This window comes from Giraffa tippelskirchi, chromosome 5 (assembly GCF_054371585.1).
Source record: "Giraffa tippelskirchi isolate mGirTip1 chromosome 5, T2T-mGirTip1v1.2.pri, whole genome shotgun sequence".
Taxonomy (NCBI): Eukaryota; Metazoa; Chordata; class Mammalia; order Artiodactyla; family Giraffidae; genus Giraffa; species Giraffa tippelskirchi.
The window spans coordinates 73,910,932-73,931,336 of record NC_137279.1 but is presented as its reverse complement, the minus strand read 5'-3'; the positions used below and the strand labels follow the sequence as shown (position 1 = coordinate 73,931,336).

At 42.4% G+C, this 20,405-nt stretch overlaps 1 protein-coding gene across 2 annotated transcripts; it reads left to right on the top strand.

Moving 5' to 3' along the window:
• The first annotated feature begins 9,048 nt into the window (after window positions 1-9,048).
• On the top strand, window positions 9,049-18,888 carry DYRK3 (dual specificity tyrosine phosphorylation regulated kinase 3). 2 transcript variants are annotated; one of them, XM_081493265.1, is made up of 3 exons: window positions 9,049-9,292; window positions 11,364-11,475; window positions 17,077-18,888. In XM_081493265.1, the coding sequence occupies exons 1-3, from the start codon at window positions 9,216-9,218 to the stop codon at window positions 18,649-18,651; spliced, it is 1,764 nt and encodes a 587-aa protein (XP_081349391.1). In that variant the 5' UTR covers window positions 9,049-9,215; the 3' UTR covers window positions 18,652-18,888. The 2 variants fall into 2 exon arrangements, with proteins under 2 accessions (XP_081349391.1, XP_081349392.1); XM_081493266.1 differs by having other exon boundaries at window positions 9,049-9,330.
• Window positions 18,889-20,405: the final 1,517 nt, after the last annotated feature.

The window sequence follows — 20,405 nt, the reverse complement described above, 5'->3', positions numbered from 1 at the left end:
ATCAATTCGATCGTCAAGTGTGCATCACTTCTGCTTTCTGCCAAGACTTCTTCCTTTTTTGTTTGCATTTAATGGACACAGTGTTAGAAACATTACAGAATAAAAACCCAGACATTTTCAAAAAAAAAACAAAAACAAAAAACCAGTCAATCCTAAAGGAAATCAGTCCTGAATGTTCATTGGAAGGACTGATGGTGAAGCTGAAGCTCCAATACTTTGCCCACCTGATGCAAAGAGCTGACTCATTAGAAAAGACCCCGATGCTGGGAAAGATTGAAGGCAGGAGGAGAAGGGGACGACAGAGGATGAGATGGTTGGATGGCATCACCAACTCAACGGACATGAGTTTGAGCCAACTCTGGGAGATGGTGAAGGGAAACCTGGCATGCCTAGGGTAGCAGAGTCAGACATGACTGAGCAACTGAAGAACAAAAATTTCTAAAATTTATTTACTCAATTAAATTTATTCTAAACTTAGCCTGACCATACCTAAAACTCTTCTCAGGGTTCCTTTTCCATAAACCTTCCATAACTTTCTGTATTCGTGTTAGTTTGTCCCTTATTTTTGTTTATTTATTTTAATTTTTGGCTGTGCTGAGTCTTCCTCTAGTTGCAGAGAACAGGAGCTCTTCTCTGGTTATGGTGTGCACACTTCTCATTGCAGTGGCTTCTCGTTGCTTTTGGGGAGCACAGGCTTCATGAGTTGCAGCAGGCAGGCTCAGTTGTTACAGTTCATGGGCTCTAGAGCCCTGGCTCAGCAGTTGTGGAGCACAGGCTCAGTTGCTCCGTGGCCTGTGGGATCTTCCCAGACCAGGACCAAACCCAAGTCCCTGACATTGCAAGGCAGATTCTTAACCACTTAACCACCAGGAAAGCCCTGCCCCTTATTTTTTTCCCTACCCAGAAACAACCAGCTCTAGGACAAAAATTACTTTATTTTCCCTGTGTTGTTAAGTCGCCAAGTTGTGTCCTACTCCGCGACCCCATAACCTGCAGCACACCAGGCCTTCTTGTTTGTCACTATCTCCCAGAGTTTGCTCACACTCACGTCCATTTTGAGTCGGTGATGCCATCCAACCATCTCATCCTCTGTCACCCCCTTCTCCTGCCCTTAATCTTTCCCAGCATCAGGGTCTTTTCCAGTGAACTGGCTCTTCACATCAGGTGGCCAAAGTATTGGAGCTTCAGCTTCAGCATCAGTCCTTCCAATGAATATTCAGGTTGCTTTTTTCCCTTAACAAAATGCAATTCCATTCCTCATACCTTCATTTATTGAAAACACACTTCCTACTTTGCTACTATATACTGAAACGTTTCACTTATTATTTCTAGTAGCTTTAATTACATATTTAAATTAGAATCCACAACTGTTAAAACCTTACTTTCAAAAAAACAAACAAACAAACAAAAACCTTACTTTCTAGTGAAGACTAAGAATTAGGCAATTATGAACTGTCATTTACATTTTCACTCTGTAAATTGGCAAACATAAATACCAGCCATAATTTCTAAAGAATTGTGCTCTTTTTATAGAAAATATCTCAATGTGGCACCAAATATTTGGTTTAGTTTCTCCATAAAAGAAAGCCAATAATCATTAACTAATGTTTAAGTATCTTGTTTTATTAGGGAATGACCGAGGTATTCAATATACTGTCATCATTAAACTTATTTAGCACAACTTTCCCTTGTGGCTCAGCTGGTAAAGAATCTGCCTGCAATGCAGAAGACCTGGGTTCGATCCCTGGGTTGGGAAGATCCCCTGGAGAAGGGAAAGGCTACCGACTCCAGTATTCTGGCCTGGAGAATTCCATGGACCATATAGTCCATGGGGTCTCAAAGAGTCGGACACGACTGAGCGACTTGCACTTCACTTCACTTAAAATTTAAAGTTGCCAGGGTTCTTCCCTGGTGGTCAAGTGGTTAAGAATCCAACATGCAATGCAGGGGATGCAAGTTCAATCCCTGAAAAGGGAACTAAGATCCCACATGCTGCAGAGCAACTAAGCCTACACACCACAGCTAAAGAGCCCTTGTGCCACCACTCCTGAAGCCATTTGTTCTGGAGCCTGCCTGTGGCAGCTGCTGACCTCCCATGCCACAACTAGAGAGTCTTAGTATGCTGCAATTAAAGATTCCATACAATGCGACGAGGATCCTACATGCTGCAATTAAGACCCAATGCATCTAAAGAAATAAATATTTAAAACTAAATAAATCTAGTCACAGACATAGAGAACAGACTTATGGGACATGAGCAGGGGCTGGAGGAGGAAGAAGATGAGACAAATGGAGAGAGTAGTATGGAAGCATATATACTACCATGTGTAAAATAGATAGCCAATGGAAATTTGCTATATGCCTCAGGGAACACAAACTGGGGCTTTGTAACAATCTAGCAGGGTGGGAAAGGGTGGGAGGTGGGAAGGAGGTTCATGAGGGAGGGTACATATGTATATATATATGGCTAATATCATAAAGCTATTGTCATTCAATTAAAAATAAATTAAAAAATAAACCTGGAGAGAGTATTTTTAAGTAGAGATTCCTGAAACAATTTTTTAAAGAGTTCACCAAAAAACCTCTTTTCTCATCTACATTTAATTCATTTATAAAAAATTTCATTATACCAAGTTATTTTTCTTGCTAACAAATTTGCAACAGCTATAATAAGATCTCATTTGATTTTTAATAAGCCTTAAGTACAATAAAGGTATACCTAATGTTGATGACTCTAAGACATGTCTGTATTAATTAAATAAACAAACCTTAATTCCAGGTATTAATTTATAACTGAATATTTCATAGTTCACATGAACCTGTAATCATCCTGGCCTGTTTCCTTTTATATTTCTGAGAATTTTTATAAGTGCTTAGTTTGCAATTAAACCAATTAAGTAGAGCTCATTTACAAATTAATTTTGATAATACCATCCAAAGGTAAAGACATATGTGCACATATAGACAGACACAATCAGAGATCTCATTGTTTCATTTTAAAACTTAGTCATGAATCAGGTATTACAATGTAAAACTCACCAGTTTATAACAATTGGGATAGGTTAAATTTTAAAAGGTCTCCTCCTCCTTCCTTTTTTCCCCCTCAGTCTCAGAAATGATGATCTAGGTAACTGTTTCTGAGAACCCTGGTCTCAAGGCATAGTGAGAAAAAAGAAAGTGCTCCTAGAAGGACCTCTTCCTTCAAGAGTCAGAATTCTGAAGAGATGTTTTATCAAGCCAGTCTTCTCTTACAACTGCGTACACAATAAAGGAGCCCATACTGACTATTTTCAGGGCAAAGTTTTCCTTTAATTCCCAATTAAATAAGTATTTGTAAATATAAGTTATGTATATACATAAACCTGGGGCTAGGTTGTTACTCAGAGGCTGGCTTTCTGATACTCCTTGCTTCTCTGTTTGAGAGTCTCTATTTCCCATTTTAAAGCTGAATTTGTCAGGGCTAAAATTACTAATAAAATTGTGTGGTAGGCCAGCAAGGTACTTGTTAGCTTAAGTCCTCTAGGCATCACCCTAGAGTTGTTTTAGACCACTTACATGGCACAGTTTCTCCCTCCAGTGGTCTAAGACCACTGTGAGTGCTCACATCACTGAATGATCAATTCTTCTACGTGAATCCTGGACGAGCAAATCTTTTTAACTAATAAGTGTGTTTCCCTATGGGACCACTGCACAGTATGAAATCCATAAATTTCTCAGTTGCTGAGAAAGCTTTAACTGACTGAGAGGGATCTTGTTCCTCTTCTTTGGAGCAAAGCTCTCATGTAATATCTTCATTTTTATCCTGACAAATTCTAAAGACAGCCAAATTGAGGGAAAGAGTCAGATCAGTTAGTCTCTTACCTAACTTCTCAGCCCAGACCTCTCATTGTCTTTCAACTGAGCAAACCCCAGTGTCTTTCAACTTCTCCCCACTCAGCATCTTTCAACTAGGTATTTTCCCAGTGTCTTTCAACAGACTCCACCCCCCACCCCCCACCTGTATCTTTCAGTTGAGGGGGGCGGGTACCTGTTATATACCACCAAATGAAACAGAACCATCAACCAATACAGGAAGTCCAAGAACCAGGATAGACTCACCCAAATTGGAATTTCCAAGGAGGTGGATAGGTACAAGAGGCCTCTGCTGATACCAGTGTGCAAGTTCCTTGTAGAGTTTAGGTAAAGTTCCCTTCATGGTCATCAAAACAATAGACTGGAAAAAAAAATGCACATAAAAGTTGTGAGTTCAATTTCATTTGGGGTAAATGAGGAATATAGCCCAGAAGACAGTCTCTCAGATAACTCTGAAGAACTGTTCTGGAAAGGAAAGGGGAGAGGTCAGTATACATGTGATATTGGTCAAGCACACATTTTGGCAGAATGTTGCTGCTAGTCATGAGGAGTAGATGTTTCCATTAATCAGTTCAGTGATTCTCTAGATATGAGAAGACGTAAGAAATCAGGCTCATAAAATCTTCTCCTGACAATGTCTAACTATCTGAAGGCCTGTTGTGTTAGTTTTTCCTAGAGCACAGAATCCGTCATTCTTGATCTCTGCCCTAAACTCTTTTCAGGGTGTATTGAAGGTCACTAACTGCAGTGGTGGAGAAGGCAATGGCAACCCACTCCAGTACTCTTGCCTGGAAAATCCCATGGACAGAGGAGCCTGGTAGGCTGCAGTCCATGTGGTTGCAAAGAGTTGGACATGACTGAGCGACTTCACTTTCACTTTTCACTTTCATGCATTGGAGAAGGAAATGGCAACCCACTCCATGGAGGAGTGGACAGAGGAGCCCGGTGGGCTGCCGTCTATGGCGTCACACAGAGTGGTACACGACTGAAGCGACTTAGCAGCAGCAGCAGCAACTGCAGTGGCTAGAGACTTCATTTTTGTAGTGCCAGATGGTATGACAATTTTCAGTTGACACCACACACCAGCTATATGAACCTGCACAAGTCATTCATCTTTGAGAATGTTTTCTGAAGTGTAAAATGGGGATAATACCTATCTCACAGGACTTGCATAAGGTTTAAACAAGAAAATATACGTAAAGTACTTCAGATGGTACCTGGAACATAATAGACTTAATTAATGGTAATTATATTAGAAAGAGTCCTAGTTAGGTTTCAAGAATTCAGAAGTGTAGTTTCATATGGCCCCTCAGTCATGAAGGTGGAACTAAACTGGGAAGAGTAAGTGAGAAGAAGTGACAGATATTTGGGGAAAAGATAAATATTTCTGGGGTTAGGGATTAAGAAGAACAAACTTTAGGATTTAGGAGATATAGAAAAAAGTGTCTACAGTATTGGAAGAAACATATGGATTTTATTTGTTTTGTTGTTGTTTTCAGGATTCAGAAGGATTAATAGGGAGAACTTTCAAAGCTTGGGGAAGAGAGAGAGGAGGGAGGAAGTACAGCAAGTGAAACCATGAAGGTCTCTATGGGTCTGCTGTGGGGCCCTCCCAGGCACAAATCCTTTCCATGTCCCCAGTTTCTTGTCTGTAAGAAATAGGCATCATTCAGCCTTTTTGACCTTCCCTGAATTCCAATGGGCGGATTCAAACAGTTGCTAATCAGGGAAGAGAGGAATCGAAGAAAGAAAGGAGGAGCAATCAAGAAACAGTAGCGCAGTATGGGGCAGTTACTCCCTGGAAGTAACGCTTACTCCTTGGAAGGAAGGTTATGACCAACCTAGACAGCATTAAAAAGCAGAGACGTTACTTTGCCAACAAAGTTCTGTCTAGTCAAGGCTATGTTTTTTCCAGTAGTCATGTATGGATGTGAGAGTTGGACTATAAAGAAAGCTGAGCGCCGAGGAATTGATGCTTTTGAACTGTGGTGCTGGAGAAGACTCTTGAGAGTCCCTTGGACTGCAAGGAGATCTAATCAGTCCATCCTAAAGGAAATCAGTCCTGAATATTCATTGGAAGGACTGATGTTAAAGCTGAAACTCCAATACTTTGGCCACCTGATGGAAAGAGCTGACTCATTTGAAAAGACCCTGATGCTGGAAAAGATTGAAGGTGGGAGAAGGAGACGACAGAGGATGAGATGGTTGGATGGCATCACTGACTCAATGGACATGAATTTGAGTAAACTCCAGGAGTTGGTGATGGACAGGGAGGCCTGGCTGCTGCAGTTCATGGGGTCACAAAGAGTCAGACACGACTGAGCAATTGAACTGAACTGAGATAAATTTAAACCTAAACCACCAACAGGTGTTTCATCACAAAATTCCAGGTGCATGTGGTCACAGAAATATTTTCTTAATCTGTACATTTAAAACTATTATAATCCCATTCTGAATGCTCTGATTTTTGAAGATTCAGAAAGAGTTCCATTTTTTTTGTTGTTCATTTATTATAGGTTCCTTATTTTGCAGATATATTAGAACTGGCTTCAAAGAGCAGGCAAGTATCTCATATGATATTTAGCCAATCCATAATAGGTAAATCTGGCTGTAGCTGCCCTGAGAGAGACAATGGAAATATTAACCACTCTTAAGTGGCGCTTGGGAGTGTACACAGATAGGGTAGGACAGTCCTTGAAGAAGAACCAGGCATGGCTTTCTTGACCGAAGCCATTTTGTGATCTAAGCCTGGCCACAATGCTTGCCCTTGAGCAGGTCTCAGTAATTAATGATCTTAAGAGAAGAAAAGAATGAAGAAACATTGCCTATTATTAGGCAAGAGAAGTTGTAGACTCCCAGTTCTCGTTCATTGACAACCTGATTAACCTGAAGTGCTCAACAACCAGATCTACTGGAACCTAAAGGATAATGAGGTTGACCTTTTATAAACTATGACTTCAATCAACTAAAGCTTGAACTCTGTCAACCACCCAAGCCCTTCATTGAATATGCTTAAAACTTCCCCAATTTTGCAGTTCTGAGAGACACTGCTTTGAGGAAGATCCCCAGTGTTCTTCTTACTTGCTGCAAGTAATAAATCTTTCCTTCTCTTTCTTTGACTTGGTTGGGTCTTGTGGCTCAACACCCACCAAGAGGTGAACTCAGTATGCAGGCTCCTGCTAGCTCCCTCATTGGGCTTTAATCCAGTCACAATGTTACGAAACAGAGGCTCTGAAGAAATTACTTGGGTCACTAAGGTCAGAGACTCATAAAGTTCCAGCACCCTCAAGGAATCCTCATTCCCTTGACCTTAAGGTCAACAGGCTAAAGATAAAGGAGGCCTCTGTGCTTCCCACCTCAGGGGCAGGAAGGAGAGCAGGAATGCTTCAAGAAGGATTATGCAGATATGTCTTGAAACAGACTTGGAAAGATCGATGATTCAGAATGAGGTAAGAAAACATGTTGAGGCAAGTCCCATTCAAATGTTCAGGGCAGTAAAGTGGTCTGAGGTGTCCACATAAGTACTAAGAACAATAATTATTTAACAGAATTTGGCAATCTTGTCCAAACCTTTTGTTGCCATGGGACTTTTCCTTCAAACAAAAGGTTTTGTAGGAGTCCAAATACAAACCCATGTGAAAGCAGGGTTGCTCTAGTTTGGAAAGAGTAGGGGAGGGGTTGGGCGCAGTTTAAAAAAAGGGTTTATTTATAAGATTAGAAAAATTTAAATCATCATGGGAGAAAACCTTTGAATTTACATTTATATCATTGTCTAAAGAAACACTGATCGCAGAGTGAAGTTCCCCAAACCGACACTTTATTAGTTTTTAAAGTGAAGAGCTTTTGGATTTTAAGGACATTTTTACTTAAAGCCTGGAGAATGAAACGGCAACCCACTCCAGTACTCTTGCATGGAAAATCCCATGGACGGAGGAGCCTGGAGGGCTACAGTCCATGGGGTCGCAAAGAGTCGGACACGACTGAGCGACTTCACTTACTTAAAGGCATGAGAATACGGAATATGATTTTTAGTCACACGGAAATGAGCCTTGGGTGGAAATTTTCACATTTATGGACTATGTTCTGCAGGCCCGGGGCAATGAGTCCCTAAGCCCCACCAGGTGGCGCGCACATCCGGCATTTCCAGAACGTTTAGTTCTCTAACTCAAGGGTCAGATGGCCTGCCTCGTGCTTTGTAGGTTTAGGAAATCCGATTGGATATCACACTCGAGAAAACAACACTTCTGTTCTTCTGTTGTAAACTTCTCTTTCACTTTCGTCCCAACTAGACAAATCCGCCTAACCTTGGTGTTGCCAAGGAGTCTTAACTTTTCAGCAAAGGAAGGGGGCAAAATCCCAGCCATTCCAAGCAGAAAGACCAGAAAAGCCTTCTTTCCGCGGCGTCGGGCGCAGCAAGAGGAAGGCTGAGAAGATGGATACGTTTTAGTTTAAGGCTTCGCCAACCACGTGATCGTCTCTGGCCTCAGTTTCTTCATCTTTAACGTGGCTCTGACACATACCAGCCCGTGGCATCCCGTGGCAGGGGAGTCGGACACACCTCAGCTAAAATTATATACTTTATACCTCAGTTTAAATTATATAATTCCTAGTTAAATCTATATAAGAGTGATATCATCTGGTATGCTTAAATGAAAACGTTCGTCGCGCCGGTAGTGTCACAGACAAAATGGGTTTATTATTATTGCTTTCCTTCGTTAACTCATTACCCTCCGGAGGGATGTCCCCTCATTGCCCCTCAGTCTGACAAATTACCCTTTTTTCCCCTTCATTCTTTTAAAATTCATATTCAAGGGAGGTTTTAGAACTCCAAGCTGAAACGTGTTAAGGGACAGATGGCCGTGAGGGGCCGGTGGCACTTTGGAAAGCGACGGCTGTTACTTCACAAATCCTCCATCAGAGCCTTTCTCCCTCCACAGCTCCGGCCCCCAGCCCTCAGACTGCGGCCAGAGGACCTCCCCTGGCCCGAAGTCTGCTTCCCGCTCCGCATCTCCTGGGGTCTCTCCACAGGCGCTTCCCGGAGGCGCGCCCCGCGGCGGAGGACGCTCGGCCCCGCCCCCGTGCGTCACCGCGTACTTGCGCAGAGGCATTTCCCGGGGCGTGCCGCGGTTGCTAGGCGACCGCGCCGCTCCCCCTCCCGTCTCCCTCCCTAGCTGCTTCACTCGCTCTTCCCCACCCGGGCGAGTCCCGAGCGAACGCGCGCGGAGCGCCGGTGTCCGGACGAGAGTTCCCGGGGCAGCGTCGCGGCCCGGGAGGCAGCCGCCCCGGCGCAGGTGGACGCCGCCCGCCCGCCCGCCCGCCTCTCCAACCGCCGCCCTCCCCCCAGCGGGGTCCGGAGCTGCGGGATGGGAGGCACGGCTCGGGGGCCCGGGCGGAAGGATGAGGGGCCGCCGGGGGCCGCACTCCCGCCGCAGCAGCGGAGGTAACGGCGCCGCGGGCGTAACGGGCTGGGGCGCCCGGGTGAGCGGCTGGCGCTGCTGGCGAGGGTTGGGGAGTGGGGATAGACGTGCTGGAGGCTGAGCGAATCCCCAGCGGGAGGGTTAGGGAAGGGGTCTAGCCTCTGGGACTGTCCGCCGCCTTCTCCATCAGCTGCCCTCCCCCCCACCTCCCCCCCCACCTCCCCCCCCCCGCCATGGGGGAGGAGGCTAATGGGGGGCTAGGGAAATAAATCTCACCCTGGGGGTTCTCTCTGAAGCTCTCGATCGGGGATGTACGGTCAAGAACTCCAAGAAGCTGGGACTTTTGGTGGGGCTTCTTAGCAAACTGGGAGAGACAGGGATAACCGAAGCCTTTGCCGTGAGGGGTGTGGTCTGGCCTCTGGGTGCAGGTGAGGGGCTCTGCCCGGTAGGGCTTTTCTGTGGATCCTGTTTTGAGAGTTTCTCCACCTTGCTTTGTATTTTACACCTTAGTGGAAGCAACCCCCACACGCACTTTATTTGCATGGACACTTCCTTTGGCTCTTTATAGGAAATCTTGTGGGTCTTCCATCTGTCTTTTTCTCTGTAAATGTGGACGTCTGCCCCATTGTGTTTGTTTTATTCCTGCTGTTGGCAAAGAATCAATCGCATCCAAAATTTTTGGTTCTTGTCAGTGAAGCAGTTCCAGTTAAAGACATAATTCTATCAGAACGTGAGTGTTTTTTAAAAACAGAACATTCCAAAAATATTTGTAGTGGGTTGTTTGGGTTTGTTTTTTGAGCTTTTAAAAAAACTCTTTGTATTTCTGTAACACATTGATTAAGAAAACTCTAGAACTAATTCTGCAAAACAGTTTTTACAAGCCACAGAATTATTGCAGCGTGCTTTTAAAGATTGAAAAAATTCTTCCCTGGCAGCTGGGTCATTATCATTGCATTCATAGTATATCATGTAAAAATGATACAATGAAGTGCTGATGTGTGTTACTGGGAAATCCGTGTTCTTGGTGGCAGATGAAGTACATTATTCAGGGCCATCTTGTGGATTAAAGAAATCCTCTCCGTCTTTTGTGTTCTCTTCCAGTGGTGGAGGCACAGTTTTAAAGTACAGAGAAATAATCTGTAATCATTTGGCATTTAGCTTCCACCATCCACTGGAAAATTAAGTGGATAAAGACATGAAATTCTTGTAATTTTGAGAATTTCGTTAGTATTTGCTGTAGAATTCACTGTATTTTTCTACAAATTAGATAGATGTTAAGTAGGTAAGTATAGAGAAGACAGCCCTAAGAAGGCCTTTTATTTCTTGCTTGTAAGACCCAGAAAGGTGTAGACCAGGACTATTCTTCCCTTTACAACTGTGTAGAAAATGGCTTAGAGAGGGAGCTGGTGTAGCCAGTTTTAGAGCTGAAATTAAAATCCCTGTCTCCGACTTTGAAAATACAGTCCTCCGTCTTGTTCTAGTTAGCTTTTAGGCTTCAGTATTTAAACTAGTCTTTGTTTTCAAGTAGTAAGTTAAATGAGACCCTTTGATAGTCCCTATCCTTAACAACATTCAGAAAGTAAGAATTATTTTTAACTGTTTCAAAATACAAACCTAGAAATATGTTTATTTCTTTAGATACCAAAAGAGAAAAATTGGATTTCCTCTCTTCCTTTGCGAAATACCTCTGTAGTTTGTGTTCAGTGCCAGAATTCAAAGTGAACATTTTTTTTTCCACCATAATTATTTCTATTGGGATATAATTGCTTTACAATGTTGTGTTAGTTTCTGCTGTACAACAGTGTGAATCAGCCACAGGTACACATATATCCCTTCCCTGTTGAGCCTCCCTTGTACCTCCCCGGCCCCAATCCCACCTCTCTAGGTCATCACCGAGCTCCCTGTGCTGTATATACTGCAGTTTCCCAATAGCTATCTATTGTACACATGGCAGTGTATATACAGAGTGAACATTTGTTTGTATTAATTATTCTTTGTAGAAGATAAGAAGTAGTTAACACACAAGGTGTTTTGGAAATACAGATTTATTTACTTTAGTTACTGACAGATTTTATCTGTGATCTTTTCAACTAGATTGGGGGATGGTGTCTATGATACCTTCATGATGATAGATGAAACCAAATGCCCACCCTGTTCAAATGTACTCTGCGATCCTTCTGAACCGCCTCTACCCAGAAGACTAAATGTAAGTAAAGGAAGTAATTCTTTGAGCTTTAATGGTCCTCCTGAAAAGGAGGAAGTGCTACTTTAAATGATCAAGGTACAGTTATATCTCACTGGTTAACCCAGGCTCTTTTTTTGTTTCTTTTTGGTTTCTCTTGACTTTGAAATAACAGGTTGTGAGGTCCAAGTTTAGCTTTTCAGAATGATTTTGATTCGGAGCCCATTTATTTATTCCTTTCAATCACTGGGATAAATAGGGAGAAAAATAGCATGCTACTTTTGTCTAGATAATGGTTATTTTTTTTAATAGAATGATATATATAGAGAGAGTGTATTATGATGGCTCATTTTAACAAAAACAAGGAACAGAAAATACCTCTGAACTTAGAGGTGTGTTTTTTTCTGCAAGGCAGAAATGCAGTCCTAGCTTATTAGTATGTTTAAGAGAACCATTTTATAGATCATAAATAAAACTTGAACAGTACAGTTTGGTTTTGATATGCATTTATTCATTTTGGAGCTTGCAGGCATTTAGCTTTTGACACCATTTTATTAAGATAATAAAAAAAACTAATTCTTATTCCCTCGGCACACACAGAGTGGTAGGGAGAGTGGGGTTTGGACAAGTTCCATGACAGGGAGAAGCTATCCTGTGGCTTTAAAATTTGCTGCATGTCATCTAATGAACAAATTGAATAATTGAGCTGACTAATTTATGAATAATTCTCCTTCATATTCCTGTTTAAGACCTAAAATTATTTCTATATAAAGAACTGCTTGCATTTTTCATAGTCCTTCCCAGCTGTTTGTCAGCTTTGCCACTAAAATTCAACCTTTTCACTGCTTTCAAGGCTAGTAATATTACAGAATATGGGCTAAATATATCTGGAAGGCCAGTAACCCTATTTTTAATCTCCTTTCTGGAGTGCAATAAGTTTCCTCTCCATTTTCTGCCAGCTTATTTTTATGATATATAAAAACTGAAAACTCCAGAACCACATATGTAATCCTTGTGTTGAGGATCAGATTTCTTGGTTACTTGCTGACAATTAGCATATCTCTATAAGAAAGTTTTGCAGTTGGTCATCATGTGACTTAAAATACATTTTAACTTAATTTTTTAGATTAAGAGACAAATCATTTATTAATTGATATGTTATGTATAATTTATAAATATTTTTAAAATAAAATTGCATAATTATTTTTAGTATACATTATTTTGGAAAGAATGCTAGAGAATTTGGAGATGATAATTGAATACAGATAATAGACCATTTTAACTTTAGCACTGGCCATTAGTTGGCCAGTGCTAATCACTGTCTGTGTGTTAGTTGCTTAGTCACGTCTGACTCTTTGCGACCCCATGGGGTGTAGCCCACCAGGCTCCTCCATCCATGGGATTTTCCAGGCAGGGACAGTGGAGTGGATTGCTATTTCCTTCTTCATGGGATCTTCCTGACCCAGGGATCAAACCCAGGTCTCCTGCATTGCAGGGAGACTGTTTACCATCTGAGCCACCAGGGAAGCTGTGTAGTAGGGCAATTAAATTGTGTTTCACGATCAAAATGGATTTTTTAACTGTATGATACTCACAGTAATACAATTTTGGAAACACAAGGCTTTATGTTCTAACCCAATGGTGTCTTTGCAAACTTTGATGAAAAAATACTTTTGAGGGCTTCCCTGGTAGACTAGCAGTTAAAAATCTGCGTGCCAGTGCAGGCGACAGAGGTTCAATCCCTGGTCCAGGAAGATCATACATGCTGTGGAGCAGCTAAGCCCGTGCACCACAGCTACTGAGCCAGCACCCAGGAGCCTGTGCTCTGCAACAAGAGAAGCCACTGCAGCTAGACAAAGCCCACACATAGCAATGAAGACCCAGCTCAGCCAAAAATAAATAAATAAATTTAAAAAGAAATAAACCTTTTTTTTTAAGTGCTTTCTACCTGTTAGTGACACCTGTAGTTCATTATGCCATGATTCCAAGACCCTACTGCTCATTTCACAAAGTCTCTTAGCTTTGTTGTTTATCCAAGATGCCTTACAGTCTCATTGTAAACGATAAATCATCTGCTCCTAGGCTTTTAGTAGGTTAGCTTTGTGTTGCAGAGATTTAGGGTCAAGAGGGAGAGGGTGGTGTTCTATAACTACTTTAACATGTGTGTGGAATTGTAGATTCTTCTAGAACAATGAAAGAAAGATTTTATTTATAGCACAGCAGATTTGATACATAATTGATTCAGGCTAGTATTTGAGTTATTTACAAGAAAGAAAAGAAAGCTAAGAAGAGAACCCCTCCCTGTGTGGAAAAATTCCTTCCTGGAATTCTTCAGATGCATTGGAGGTTCAGAACTTGACAATCCATGGAGGCCTAGACCTGAAGTGTCGGGTTCTGTTCTGGGAGCCACGCTTGCAGGAAGGTACAAAGTGCAGCCTGTGTTGAGAATGTGGGATCACAAGCCGTGTGAGGTGGAGGTTGCGATGGGGATGATGAGTCTATGGAAAAACGGTGGGGCAGAACAGCCCTTTTAGGTATCTGAAGAGCTTTGACGTGGAGATTTGGGCACTCCTGTGTAAGTCCAGAGAGCAGAGTAAGACTTAAATTGCAGACAGATTTAGAAATTGCAGAGAGAGATATTTAGGCTCATTTTAAGGAAAAACCATGAGTCAGCAAATCCAGATGACATCCTTAATTTTATTGTAATAGTTCTATGGCAGTTAATTTTCTGTTGTATATCTGTTTTTATTAACGTTCTGTACCTGAGACCCTCTCTTGATCACAAACAGAAATGAAGACCTCTAGAGCCAGGGCAGCCTTCCTTGTAGGCAGAGTTAGGTGGAGTACCCAGGGATGGACCCTGGACCACAAATAGCTTTCCTACCAGCTTGTCGAGTTCCTAAAGAGTCATTCCTTTGGGTTAAGACATTAATCTTCTATTGAATTTCAAATAGCTCTGGAGAGGTAGCACATTAAATTGTATAGCAAGTTGCAAGCAGGTTTTATGTGGGGGAGAAAGTGGGTGAAGTGTTTCCATGCATCCTAAGAGAAGCCCAATCAAGAAACCCTTTTTGGAGCAGAAGGCATATTTAATGCCCGACATCTGGTGGACGGGGAGTCTGGAGCCACAGAGGAAGGCACCACTGAGAGAAAAAATAAGCTAGACAGGGAAGGGAGGGTGTTTCTGCTGCTGCTGCTGCTAAGTCGCTTCAGTCATGTCCGACTCTTAGCGACCCCATGGACTGCAGCCCACCAGGCTCCTCCGTCCATGGGATTTTCCAGGCAAGAGTACTGGAGTGGGGTGCCATTGCCTTCTCCGAGGGAGGGTGTATCAGAGTTTAAATCTTACTATGTTGAGAATTTTGCCTAATTGTTATCAATATTTTTAACCTGTTTTATCATTTGTGCAGGTCTTTCACATATGTTATTAATTGATTCTTACAACAAACTACAAGGAGGTATTATCCACATTTTACAGATGAAGAAATCAGGGCTAAGAAACTGGGCTAAAGGTTTTACCTGTCCTGGGACCAACAGTTTTTGAGCAGTGTGGCCACTCCAGCCAAGGCCTTCTGACTTCATATTTTTTAAGAATGTGTCCCCAAGACTTTAGAGTAAATATTTAGATGCATTTAGGTTAGATAATAAAAATGTTAAGGAAAACTGGTTGAGATGTGTGCAGATGTTTGGTTTTGTTGTGTATATCTAGCTAAAATCAAATAATTATAATTCTTTAGTTCAGCAAAGCGTGTCTCCTAATAGATTGTAGAGCCTTGAGATCACCTGTTTTTTGGTGATCTCAATTATTCACTTATATATTCACTTTTATAGTGGTAGTGAACATCCCTAAAAACAGGAATAATTATTTGACTTAACTGATGATAAGAAAGATGTTGCATTATATTTACATTTTAGCACTTCTTGACTAGTGATCATTCTCTATTTTGGTATCAGAGAGCTCTCCTGGTCCGTATCTTGCCTCTTTATTTAGAAACCCAATGTCCAAGTATGGCTACAGATGTACTGGCTGTTTTACTTATGTGTAAGATGGTGCTATGCCTCATTTTTTAACTGTAGTACTCTATAAATGTTTAAATTGATTAAAGGACCTAAAAGGAACAGGCTGGAACTAATATCCTGCTTTTATAACTAAATTAGGGTCTGTCTAGATATACTGACACTTAATTTTTTTGATCCCTTTTTTTGTTTTTATTTATATTTTTATTTATATAGATGATAGATTCGGTGTTATTTAGGTCTTGTTAAAATTCTGTTTTTTAAATGTTTGGCCACTTTGGATCCTTATAATTTGTATCGTATTTTAAGAGATGATAACTATGGCTCAGAGCTCCCCGGAAATGATCATAGAGGCTCTCAAACGCATCAGGGGTACAGTTCTTCAGATCCATTAAACAAAATTTTTCTTGGAACTATCTTGGAATTATTATTATTTTTTTTTTGAACAGCAGATTTAGCATTTTTTTCCCTTTTTTTTTCTTCTAGCTCTTTCTTATATTTTTCTCTTTTTTTGGTGTTTGGTTTTTTTGCTCTTTTTTCCATCTGTTTTCAAAGAATCTTATTTCAGAGATGTTCAATAAGTAGAGTTTTCTTCTGTGGGTTATTACTGTTCCTTGCAGGAAAAGGTGATGTAAAATCAAGTAAAAAGAGTTGCACACCTCTGTCATGTAGGCTTTTGCTGAGGAAGAGTGGTGTGTGTGTCTATGAGCCTGGGAGAGAGAGAAGGAAAGAAGGAGGCTGTCTTTCTTTAGAAAAGGCCCCTTTCCACAGGGGCCTTGGCTTCTCACTGTTCCTCATCAGATACAGAAAAAGTTGGCCTCAGTGATCTCAAGAGTCTTCTCTGGATTAGAACTTTTGTGATTGAGTGAAGGGAGGTAGAAAGATGCAATAATTTATTTGGGGACCCGGGAGTAGATGATGAGGCCTTGGTTGATTCCAGGCCACAATTAGCATTCAAGCCCTACTGGAGAGTTAGAACAGACACCAGGAGAAGCTGGTGCCAAGTTATATTAACGTTCTGACTGAGTCAGAAGCCCTGGCTTCACATCCTGCCTCTGTCCCTTTATCATTTACAGAACACTGTAATATGCATTATTTTGCTCCTGATACGTGCCCTTAAGAGTTGGGAAGATACTGGAAACAAGTGTGAGCGATGTAGGGCAGTATCTGTATACTCAGGTGCCGGATTATACGGTAGATGGAAAAGCTACAGTTAAGATGTGAGTGGAGCCACAGTTAGTGTGGGCTTAGAGTAGCTCTGAGTAAAAGAGAAAGAGGACGAGAATTGGGCTTTGACAGCGTAGGATTCAAGTGGATGCGGTGAAAAGATCCTCAGTAGGAAGACATACCTGTTAGAAGGAATCTAGCAAGTTTAGGGTCTGGAACAAAGCAAGACCTATGTAGGGAGTTGGGGTGGCTGTAACAGTCATGGAGTCTAAAGATTAGCGTAGCATAAGTTTCTAGGGATGCCTGCTTTTCTCATCTCACTTTTGGGTCTTTTAACTACGCAACTGGACATGTTTTGTTTTGTTCAGTCCAGAGGAGGATTCTTTCGTCCTTCCACTGTTTGTAGTGGCTTTAACATAGATTCATTTCTCTTTGCCATAGATCACCACTGAGCATTTAACAAGAGATCCTACTCAGCGCTTCCTGAATGGAGGCGAGATGAAGGTAGAACAGCTATTTCAAGAATTTGGCAACAAAAGAGCTGACAACTTTCAGTCGGATGGTGTCAACGACTCTGAAAAATGCTCTCCCACTGCTTCTCAGGGTAAAAGTTCGGATAGTTTGAATACAGTGAAATCCAGCAGTTCATCCAAAGCATCCAAAGTGGTGCCTTTGACTCCAGAACAGGCCCTGAAGCAATATAAACATCACCTCACTGCTTATGAGAAGCTGGAAATTGTCAATTATCCAGAAATTTACTTTGTGGGTCCAAATGCCAAAAAAAGACATGGAGTTATTGGTGGTCCCAGTAACAGCGGGTATGATGATGCAGATGGGTCCTATATTCACGTGCCTCGAGACCATCTAGCTTATCGATATGAGGTACTGAAAATTATCGGCAAGGGCAGTTTTGGGCAGGTAGCCCGGGTCTATGACCACAAACTTCGACAGTACGTGGCCCTGAAGATGGTGCGCAATGAAAAGCGCTTCCATCGCCAAGCGGCCGAGGAGATCCGGATTTTGGAGCATCTTAAAAAGCAGGATAAAACCGGTAGCATGAATGTTATTCACATGCTAGAAAGTTTCACATTCCGGAACCATGTTTGCATGGCGTTTGAATTGCTGAGCATAGACCTTTATGAGCTCATTAAAAAAAACAAGTTCCAGGGCTTTAGCATCCAGTTAGTTCGCAAGTTTGCTCAATCCATCTTGCAGTCCTTGGATGCGCTCCACAAAAACAAGATCATTCACTGTGACCTAAAGCCAGAGAACATTCTCCTGAAACAGCACGGGCGCAGTGCGACCAAGGTCATTGACTTTGGTTCCAGCTGTTTCGAGTACCAGAAGCTGTACACCTACATCCAGTCTCGGTTCTACAGAGCTCCGGAGATCATCCTGGGAAGCCGCTACAGCACTCCCATCGACATATGGAGTTTTGGCTGCATCCTTGCAGAACTTTTAACAGGACAGCCGCTCTTCCCTGGAGAGGACGAAGGAGACCAGCTGGCCTGTATGATGGAGCTTCTGGGGATGCCACCAGCAAAACTTCTGGAGCAATCCAAACGTGCCAAGTACTTTATTAACTCCAAGGGCCTGCCTCGCTACTGTTCTGTGACCACTCAGGCCGATGGGAGGGCTGTGCTTGTGGGAGGTCGTTCGCGGAGGGGTAAGAAGCGAGGTCCCCCAGGCAGCAAAGATTGGGTGACAGCACTGAAAGGGTGTGAGGACTACTTATTTATAGAGTTTCTGAAAAGATGCCTTCACTGGGACCCCTCTGCCCGCCTGACCCCGGCTCAAGCATTAAGACACCCTTGGATTAGCAAATCAGTTCCTAGACCTCTCACCATTGAAAAGGTGTCAGGCAAACGGGTCGTAAATCCAGCAAATGCTTTCCAGGGACTGGGTTCCAAGTTGCCTCCAGTTGTAGGAATAGCTAATAAGCTTAAAGCTAACTTAATGTCAGAAACCAATGGTGGTATACCTCTGTGCAGTGTATTGCCAAAACTGATTAATTAATGGACAGCAATGTGCTCAGAGATGCATATGTATGTATTTTTAATTATCTTGCAAATCTGAAAATGGAAAGAAAAAAAGCCCATTGGTGGATGTGTTTTTTGTCAATGTAGATTTTTTTTTTTAAACAAGGCAAAGCATTTTTATATGACTATTAAAAGAACTCTTCAAGGGCTAAATTACCTAACCAGCTTGTATTGGCCATCCTGGAATATATATTAAAAGACTTTTTATAGGTCAGTGCATCTTTTGTTATTATTGGCAGGCATGCATCAACTTCCGTATTCGATTCGGTTGGTTTAAATCTCTCTCTCAAGGTAGAAGTTATGCCAGAAAGTATATCCTGCCCATTAACTTCTAGACTCCCTCAGCATCTGTTCCAGAGGGTTAATCTGGGACATAGCCATAGTTACAGGTGAGAGCCGGAGCTGGATCTCTCGCCCCAGCCCTCTGTCCTGTGGGCTCCTGCCAGGTGGAAGGGCTCACAGTAGAATACGGGGTTGGGGAAGCTCCGGGATGCAGGGCATCTCCCGGAGAAATCGAGTCACTGCTTCCAAGTGGCTCATTTCAATTCTGTGATGGGTGGTGTTTTTATTTTATGTTGTCATTATTTTGCCCCTGATTCGTTTCCTGGGCACTAAAAGCATTTTACACACATCTTGTGCTTGTGCTGAGTCACTCAGTCGTGTCTGACTCTTTCTGACTCTGTGGCCACCAGGCTCCTTTGTCCATGGGCTTCTCCAGGCAAGAACACTGGAGTGGGTTGCCATGCCCTTTTTCAGGGGATCTTCCCAACCCAGGGATTTAACCCTGGTCTCCAAATGAGCAAGAACATTAAAGGTAGCATCAGCGTGCAAATGGCAGTTGTGCATTTCCATGGATTCTTTCCTCATGAAGTGGATCACTATCACGTAGAGCTGACCACAGCTCCATTACTTTCACTCCTCTTTCCAGCTGTCTGCCACTTTAATGTGCCACAATTTTGTCACTTTCAGTTTAAACAGAAGACTATTCCCTGGATGCAGAGCGAGCTTTAGTTATAAGAAAATCCAAAAACTGTAATCCATTTCTTCTTCACTTTAATATTCTATTTCTGTGCTAAGATTTAAACAGTGAGGGCTAGTAATAAAACTAATTGCTAACCTGATGTCTTCCTCAGAAGGGTGGGAAGGGACAGCAGCTCATGCACTTGCTGTCTTGTTTTCTTCCCCTTGTCCTGCCTCTGCTTCTAGCCTCCTCCAGAACGGGAGTCCACCTGAACACTCTCCTGACAGGGTGCTCTGCAGAGTAGACCGTTGCTTTCTCTAACGCTGTTCTCAAAGTTATCCAGTTCCAGTTTTAAGATGGAATTTAGTCTCTGCAGATTCCATAAGATGGGGAGGAGGCTGGTTTTGTTGGACAACAAAGAAAAAGAAGGAAAATGCCATGGGCACTTTGCTTCAGGAACTTTTGCCCTAGCCAGAAGTTTTCCTGATGGCCGCAGCACAGGCTGTGAGAGCAAATGTCCGGAGCGTGACCCCAGCCTCTCGTGTGCAAGGCCGCAGGGCAGGGCAGGGTTCAGACTGAGGCCTCAGCCTCTTAAAAGGGGATGTTCTGGTACTTCTGGGGCCTGAGCAACTGCATATTTAAAACCTTCGTTATTTGCCCTACCCCTGGTTTGCAGAAGGCAATGGAATATGCAGGTCCTTTCAGCTCTTTAACTCCTGCTGAACACTCTGACTTGCAGAGAAGTTGTGTAAAACTCCTGCATTATCTAG

Coding starts and splice junctions, on each gene's coding strand:
- DYRK3 (XM_081493265.1), top strand. CDS start 9,216: ATGGGAGGCACGGCTCGGGGGCCCGGGCGGAAGGATGAGGGGCCGCCG. Junction 9,293..11,363: donor CTCCCGCCGCAGCAGCGGAG/GTAACGGCGCCG, acceptor CTTTTCAACTAG/ATTGGGGGATGGTGTCTATG. Junction 11,476..17,076: donor CTCTACCCAGAAGACTAAAT/GTAAGTAAAGGA, acceptor TCTTTGCCATAG/ATCACCACTGAGCATTTAAC.